The sequence below is a fragment of the Cajanus cajan genome, chromosome 9 (genome assembly GCF_000230855.2).
Source record: "Cajanus cajan strain Asha chromosome 9, NIPB_CcT2T_4, whole genome shotgun sequence".
Taxonomy (NCBI): Eukaryota; Viridiplantae; Streptophyta; class Magnoliopsida; order Fabales; family Fabaceae; genus Cajanus; species Cajanus cajan.
Genome location: NC_138525.1, coordinates 18,973,725 through 18,982,750, shown reverse-complemented (window position 1 = coordinate 18,982,750; position 9,026 = coordinate 18,973,725). Strand labels below are relative to the sequence as shown.

General features: G+C 31.8%; 1 protein-coding gene across 1 annotated transcript; it reads right to left on the bottom strand.

Moving 5' to 3' along the window:
* Positions 1 to 3,162: 3,162 nt before the first annotated feature.
* LOC109817140 (C2H2-like zinc finger protein) lies at positions 3,163 to 6,574 on the bottom strand. Its single transcript, XM_020382344.3, has 4 exons — positions 5,977 to 6,574; positions 5,604 to 5,715; positions 5,400 to 5,500; positions 3,163 to 4,071 (listed from the first exon to the last, which is right to left on the bottom strand). Exons 1-4 carry the CDS (start codon positions 6,350 to 6,352, stop codon positions 3,428 to 3,430), a joined length of 1,233 nt encoding a protein of 410 aa, XP_020237933.1. The 5' UTR covers positions 6,353 to 6,574; the 3' UTR covers positions 3,163 to 3,427.
* Between the last annotated feature and the right edge of the window lie 2,452 nt (positions 6,575 to 9,026).

Genomic DNA, 9,026 nt, shown 5'->3' with positions numbered 1-9,026 from the left:
GATAATCAATAACTTAAAATACATCAATTTCACAAGTAAGTTAAAGTCTCATCACAAAGCTACAATAATTCAATCTCATAATTCCAAACGAAAGCAAACAACTTAAAATACATAAATTTTATTGGTCTAATCAAAGCTAGAAAATTAATCAAATTACATCCAACATAATTCTATAACATGCTTAACACATGTTGGTAACTTCATCAACCTCACTTTTGTAAGAAAATAAGATGAGAGAGTGTAGTTTTAGGGTTATGTGATACAAGTATAATTATGATATTTAAGAACGGGTACCCGCGGGTATGGATATCATCATACCCGCCCCCGCCCGTTTATAAACGGGTAAAAATTTATCCGTCCCCATTATCCGCAGGTACCCAATTAGTCTATCTATTTATTATCCGTAACGAATTTTACCCGCAGATACCCACGGGTGCGGGTATTTTTGCCATTCCTATATCATCCTTAGAAACTTTTTATATTCAAAAAAATATATTTATTCTTTTTTACTAAACATAAGAAACATTTCTTTCCAGCGGTCTACATTACTTACATTACTTTATGTAAAAAAAAAAATTTGTTTAAGTAGAACTAAATTTGATTCCTTTAATTAAGGATTTAGCTCGAATCTTGTAAATGAAAAAAAAAATGAATAATAAGATTTACTTAAGTTTAAAGATGAGTTATTCAAGTTCTTCAATAAAAATAAGTTATTAAGAAAATTGATTGATTCGTACTATTAATATAATTAATTATCCAAAAACGATTCTATGTCACTTTCAAAAAAATATTAAAACATTTATATCAAGAATATTTTATCATACATTAGTTATTAAATACATATTTTCCCATTTAATATTTTCTTTATATGATGTTAGGAAGATTTGTAATAACATACATATAACATTACTCATATCTATAAGTCGATATAACTTGCCGACAATATTAAAGTAAACTTAGATTTACAATACAGTAATATATATATTTTTTTCTAAAAAAGAACTATCTGAGAAATATTAATGGAAAAAAAACAAAAAGCAAAGACCGAGTGAGAAATAATTTTTTTTTCTTCATGATAGTAGATTTACAGGATGATCATCTAAAGTCGCTATAGCTTTTGAGAATCATTAGACATTAGGGGTGGTAACGAAAAGAAAACCATGAACCCAAATTTGTCGTTTTTGCTGCGGAAAAGTACTACAAAGAAAAAACAGTCTTAATTTATGATTAAGAAAATGAAAGCATTGCTTACTCTTCTAACATGGCATTGTGGGATGTTAGATTCGGTGGGAAACTATTGTTTTGGTATGCATGACTTGTCCCAAAATACAAATGCACCAGACAGAGAGAAAAAACAGTGAACCTCCATGTGCTCGCGCATGTGTTGGCAATTATATCATCTTGTGTTCTCCAATGCCCCAAGTCTTCAAAAAGAAACAAAATAAAAAGGAATATTGGAAAAGCTATCTTCTTCATTATGCCTTGCTTCGAAAAGTGGACAACCGAAACCGATCACGTCGCAACCTGCTATCTCCTCTGTTTTCCAATTCCTGTTTTTCTTTCAATTATTGCTTGATACCTCGTCAATTTGACCAACATCATTATGTCTCCATAAATTGTGAAACGATGTTAATTACCGAGATACTTGTGTTTAGGTTGGAGAAGAAATATTTCTTCATGGCATCATCACATTATCTTTTACAAACTGTACCCTCTTGCGTTGCTGATCAAAGTGATTGAGGTTCATATCTTTACTTGCTTTGAATATATTAGGATACAAGCTTGTAAAATATTTTATTTGGATTTAACTCTTTTCCAATTTCTGGCAAAGACTTTTTCCTCTGGTTTACATATAGAAAATTGAAAAAGAAAAGCGTGGACTTACTAATTATTACTGGTCCTTCCTGATCATAGTGTGCTTTGAAGACAACGAGTCAATGTTTTAATGCTTGAGCTGTGTACGCTTACTCATTTATGGCATGCTGTCTTCGTCACATGAACAATCGATATCTTCATTTAATTACCCAGTAACCAAAAAGTGCACGACATTAAGACAATCATAGTTTCAGCTACTATATTTATCAACACAGTATAATTTAACAATAATTCTTTTTTAAATCAATGTGAAGTATTAATTAATAGCACGACTCTTAACTCACTATTAGAATTTCTCTTATTACATGTGACTTTTCTTGTGAATTTTTCATAAAAATTCGCAGGAAACGTTGTTCTTGTAAATTTTCCTGCAAAATTTTATCCGCGGGTAATACCTTCGTGGATAATATTTTTTTGCGAATTTTAAAATTCGCAGGAAATTTTCCTGTGAAATTTCTTGCGAAAAGAATTCGCAGGAAACTTTCCTGCAAAAAAAAAATTTGCAGGAAAGTTTCCTGCAAAAAGAAATTCGTAGGAAAATTCGCAGGAAAGTTTCCTGCGAATTTTTTTGAAAGAAATTTTACAGGAATATTTTTTATGAAAAAAATTAAAGAAATTACTATAAATTTTTTAACTTTCAAATACTCACAATGAATTCATCCGAAGCATTTGTTTTCATGCCTCCAACATCTGATACATAATTTTTTAAATTCTAAGATTGTAGATTATAAGCGTAACACTCAACCATATAAATCAACTTATAAGGTAAGTGTTGTCCTAACTTATATATTCTTTAATTGCTTTATTTTTAATCGATGTGGAACTTGAAATTTTTTTAAAATTTTAACTTATAAATTTAAATATATTTTTTTTTATTTTTTCTACGAATATTTTTTTTATAAGAAAATTCACAAAAAATTTCTACGAATATTTTTTTACAGGAAAATTTGCAAGTGACACTTTTTTATTAGTGACTTTTTTTTAATCAACAAAACATGAACATGTAATTTAAGAGACTGAGTCTTAATTCCATGTGAATCAACTACAGTACTTTTTAAAGAAAATACATAAAATAAAAAAAAATAGAAGCCCGTTCAGTTAATTTAGCTGTTGAGCGAAAAGCCATTGATTCAGTAAATAAAGTGTGGTGAGACATTGTAAAACTAACTGGGATATTCACAAAGCTGACATAAAACTGGGTTCCACTTCCACCTTCCATGCCACCGTGGATGGGTCATGCGTCATGAGTGTGCATGGCAGAACTAGCAGAAACCGAAGGAAAGAAAGTACATAACAACATTCTAATTCCATCACTGATCCAACAACCAATATTCAGATAAGATATTCATTCTTACACTTTCACATTTCACACCCCATATATATATAACGAATAACGATCAATAAATTACTAGTCATCAAGTTGCAACCTCAAATCCACAGATTAACAACTAGTAACTTATTCATTGTTATTATTTGGTGGAGGTGCGAAAATTGAAACATTGTACTACTACTACATAAGTATTACGAAATTAATATAACATTTTGCTAACGCCTAACACGAAAGAACCTTATAAATGACCACGAAACAAGGAAGGATAGCCTTCGGGTTGAAAACAACCAACTCCTCGAGATTCGAGTAGATTCCAGCGTATCCAGCTACGGAATCATACGACGCAACCGACACGTGTTCCTCATCCGAAGGCGCGTCCTCCGCCACGCGCTTCACCCTACCTGCGATCACGCGGCACACGAGCATGGCCCTCCGCGTGGCGTCGCCGCCGCACAGCACGGCGTCGTGGGCCCTGCCGCTGCTGGCGGTGGTCCTCACGCCCTTCAGCTTGGCGTGGTCGGCGCCTTGGAAGCCGTGGCGGATGATGGTGCACACTCCGCAGGCGGGCACGGCGGCGCACAGCGAGGACGACCCACGTGCGCCCAGTGCGCACGTTAAGGTGGTGCAGTGGAACCGCAGGAGTTCGTTGCCGTCGGCTGCGCAACGCGGGTTTTTCTTGCTGCTGCTCAGCGCACGGCTCTTTACCGTGTCCCTGCACTCCTCGAACCGTTGGATGGTGCGTTGGGTGTTGTGCACTTTTAGGATCCGTTCGATCTTGCATATCGGGTTGTCCTTCTTCAACCAGCTCGATTTGAATATTATTTCCACTATGTTCCGACCCGAATCCTCCGCTCCCAGCTCCGAAACTGTTTCCCAATATTACAAATTTAAATTAGCCTTAAAAAAAAACTAAATACTATTCAGAACAATAATTATACTATAATATAATTAATTGGAGAGACAGATAATATTGATAATCATATTTGAAAGTAAGATTGTAATATTCTACAATTTTTTAAACTAGTAAGTGAAAATTTTGGTTATATTTGGGTGGTGGGGTGTGGACGAATAAAGAGGTGGCACGTGGTGGAGGCAGATCATTTATCTCACAGCAGACAGCTGTGATCTGGTGCGTACTATACTCTTACAACACAAGTTATCTACAGGTACCATGCCCCCACAACTATAAAGCACTGAAATTTTGGTGGGTGAATTCTTGTGAATGCTGAAGAGGTGATTCAATGTTTTTCCTTTTTTTAAAATATTTACGGGGGAGAGCAATATTAATTGTGTTGTCAGTGATTAACAGTCAAACCTAAGAAACTAATTAAGTTTTTCAAACATTTTAAGACGATTTTAATTATTGATCATGTGTATGTTAGTCTTTTATTAAGAGGAGTAAATATCATTAGAAAACTTGATTAGTGTGGGAGGGCAAGAAAGGAAAATCGAAGAGCAAGATTAACGGAGAAACAGTTCGAATGCAAGCAGCATCATGACATGCATGGGTGGTGGAGTCCATGTTTCAAATTTCGAAGCTTACTTTACGTTTTAACCCCACAAACAAGTTCCCTCAAGCACAAGGCAATTCAATCAATTAACATTGATTTAGACACAATTGTTATTATGCTTGGACAAAAACATCAGATTTATATCCGACTAGAGTACATCGTAGCCAAACTAAAGTCCTCTCTCTTGCTCGATAAAGTGAAGTACTCTGCATGATAGGAGTATTAAGGAATGAAAAAGAAGGGAAAAAAAACATTATTATTGGACTTTAATTATTCTTTTCATGGAAATCAAACGAATTAAGTTATTTTGACAAAGAATATCGTATATGAATGCCTTAAATGAATTAGCTAAAGAACATTAAATACATTCTATCAACTATTTTTAATTACTTTTGAAAACAAAAAGTGTTGCATTAGTAATTTTTACATTTTTTATACAATAAACATTTTACTTTATAATGAAAAAAAATATTTTTTTTATTCTCTAATCAATTTTCGAATGACTTGATTAATTAGTATCTGCCTTTGACCAAATTTAAACACCAGACTTTGGCTTTTGCTAGTAGCAGTGCATATACTATGAGAATAATTAAAATCGCATAGTAGTGCATTTAGCATGGAATTATTGATGATTGTATTTTTCTGAAAATAAAAAGAAAAAATAGAGCGAAATTAAAGAGTACCAGCATGACGAACAGCTTGATGCAGCTCCAAACTTTCCATTTTAGGGAATACCTCACCACAGTGAGAGCAAGCACACACAGAGCTCCTCGCAATCGGCAACCTGAATTTGTAGTAATTTTTTCATTAATTTAAGTGTTTCATTATAAAAAGGAATTACCGGAGAGATTTGAATTAATTAACTTGAAGTATATATATGTTCATACCTGCTAGGGTCAATGATCATGTGACATTCATAACACCCAGATAGCTTCCTGAATTGCATTCCTCTGGAAGATGATGGAGTATAGGTTGCTCCGCCGTTGGATTTTCTCGATACTAGAAGAAAATTTAAAGTTAGTGAAAAAACAATTTATATCAAAATTTCTGTGACTCTAGAAATTTTTATTTAACAATGTTATTAGTATAAATATTCATAGATTTTTGTATTTATGGAAGAATTTCACTTGTCACTTCTAACTATGTCTCACTTTTCAGTTAAGTTTTTTCTTTTACTACACTGTATTTGAAACCTCATTTAAAAGCTATATGATTTTAGAATTAACGAAACAAATAAATTTGTAGTGGGAATTGAATTACCTGATGTAGAGCGAGTAGTAGTGACAGGTTTTCTAGTGAGTAAGCCAGTTTCTTGACCCAGTGAGCTACTCTCTGGTGAGGAGTTATCAGAGGTGTGCACGACACGTGTGTTTCCATGGACAACATCTCTGAAGCTGCATATGGAGCTGCAAGAAGATCCTAGCTTTGAGTACCCTTTGGAAGGGTCATGCACGCTCGACCCTTCGATCTGTTTGCAGGTGATGAGGTTCTTGATTTGGTCCCATGAAGAGGGTGGTTTCTGTTTCTGTTTTTGCTTTTGTTTTTGTTTTTGCTTTTGTTGTTGTTGTTGCTGCTGCTGCTTACGTTTGTGGTGTTTGGGGGTGGCTTGCTCAGGGAGGGAAGTTAAGAGAGCCATGAGAGACTCTTAAGGGAGAGACAGAGTGAGGGTGAAGCTTCTATTTTGATTTTTGAACTTCTTTTTTTTTTTATGAAGGTGTTTGTGTAAATGAGAGAGAGTGGAATAGAGAGGATCCCAGATGTGTAATAAAGGAGGGTGCAGAGGGTGCTGTGTGTGGTGGGACAGGGACTCATTCTTTATTGATGAATGTTAGTAAAATGTTGCTAGTACGCAATTGTATCACAACTTAATGCATTGTTTTGTTTTTTTAATATGGTAATTATTAGTAGTTTCTACCTTGGACCTACAAACGCGTGAAATTAAAATGGACTCACCTCTGTTACACAATTGGTAATGTAATAAATAAATGTTACACTAAATTTTGGACGGGTTCAGCTACTATTCCTTTCAAGATTCAGTAGTGTGCGGTTGAACTGAAACAGAGTTTCATGTTATGGTTGTGATCTGTGTCGTTTGGAAGGTTTGGTGTGGCCTACAGCTTCGACGGTGCGGGAAAAAACCCACACGTTAACTGTTTGGAGGCTATTTATATCATAGCTAAGATGTACTAAACTATGTTACGAATATAATTATTATTATTAGTAGTATGTACAGCAGGAGCCAAGATGGACATAATCAAACTTATAATTGTATAAAACTTTTACATGACAAAAAAAAATGATTGAATTGAATGTGTTAATCTATCAAAGTTATTACTATATATGTTTAGCAAAAATATAGAATTGAAAAAACAAGGTCAAGCACACAAGTTGTTTCTATTAACAATAGGAACCTTGGACAAAATGCGAAAGCTCATGAACAAAGAAAGCTAGCGCGGAAATAGGCACTTGACCAGGGTGAGTAGTTTCTAAGAATCGTGCCACTGCCACATATAGGAGATAAAAATAAATAAATAAATAAAATGACTTGTTGATTGTATACATCTACATGTTACTATAATTTAACAATTATGTCACCATTTGCAAGTTTTCCAAACCACATGTTCCGCACACCAAACATTAATTAAATATGAGGAAAGTGTATATATATATTTTGTGGTAGAATGACAACGGGGTTTACACAAGTATACATTTTAAACAACGTAATAAGTTTATATAATCAAGATAGAAGTATTTGGAAAACAAATTTACCCCCATTAATTATGAGTGTCAAGATGTTAAGCTATTCATATTAATTTTTTAGTACATGTAATTTAATAATATTTATGTTATTTAATTAAAGATTAATGTTTAATATTTTAATTTAGATATGAAGTCGCAATCAAATGTATGAATTTTTGCTTAAACAGGTTGACTCAATGAAAAAAAAATGTACAAATCTAAAGTTATTATTAGTATTATTGTAGAAATTAATAATTTTACTATACTTAATAATTCTTAATTAAATTAAAATATAAAAAGTATAGATATTATCGGCATATTTTAATTAAATTATTAGTTTATAATATTTTTAATGCTAATTGAAGCATTTGAACTTATGATTTATTTCTATTTTTTAATTAAACTTCATTTTTTATATATAATTCCTTTGTTAATATTAAATTATTTATTTCTCTTGTTATACTATGTACACTCTTTCTTTTATTTTAAATATTTAATTTATAAACAAAAAAAAATGGTTTGACTTCCCTTTTAATCTTATAATTTCATAGATTTTATCTTTTAATCTTTATAATCATCGAAAACATTAAAAATTGTAATCCCTATATTAGTTCCTATATCAATAAACACACTCATAATAAGAACTATAAAGAAAAAAAAATGACGTATATATATATATATATATATATATGAATTAAAATGAAACATTTTTAATTATAGGAATTAAAAGGTAAAATTTATAAAATTATTGGAGTCAAAAGAATAACTAAACCTAAAAAATAATTTGTAAGAGTTGTTATATAAAAATATAACTTTGTGTTTATATAAGTATATATTTCTTGTATTATTTTACGTTTATTTACTAATTTAAGAAATAATTATATGAAACAGTTATAATTCAATTAATTTGAATTAAAAATAAACTCTTGAAGTTTCAATTAATTTATGATAAACATAGACGTTGAACGAATATATTGTTTTTTTTCTTTTTCTTTATGGAAAGTTCGTGAACGTCAGAATAAACGAATGAGAATAGAGTCAAATAGATGGGAGTTGGGATAGTGTTGTGGAGCAAGTTGTGAGATTTGGTTAGGGCATTTCGATTATTTAACTTTGGTAGGATGAAACGATGGGCCCAAGATTCGGAAAGCAAGCAAAAGTTAAAAACATATGAGCCAAGAAGGCAGCATCAGCAACATGTAAAACACGCAGAAAGAATAAGCTCCCATATGCCAATAACAGATTCCATTTAATTTATTGCACAACAAATATTAAATTTATTATATAATAAAATAAATATATAATTATAATAATAATAATAATAATTCTTTCGATAAATTTGTTACACAAAAAATCTCAAATTACATATAGTAAAATAAATTAAATGTATACCATATTTGTTATACAACAAATAACATATTACACATATAATAAATATCGTGTGACTCGTTTAAATTTAACATCTATATTATTAATTTATTAATTATTAATAAAGGAAATTACCTTATTTAGTGTACATACATGTTTTGGACAATTTTGTTTCTATAACCACCTCTCAAACTTTTCTTTAT

Bases quoted from the DNA above. Each gene is read 5' to 3' on its own strand.
- LOC109817140 (XM_020382344.3), bottom strand. From the start codon at position 6,352: ATGGCTCTCTTAACTTCCCTCCCTGAGCAAGCCACCCCCAAACACCAC. The intron at 5,501-5,603 runs GTATGAACATAT...CTACAAATTCAG, and splicing joins ATGATCATTGACCCTAGCAG to GTTGCCGATTGCGAGGAGCT. The intron at 4,072-5,399 runs GTACTCTTTAAT...ATTGGGAAACAG, and splicing joins TCAAGCTGTTCGTCATGCTG to TTTCGGAGCTGGGAGCGGAG.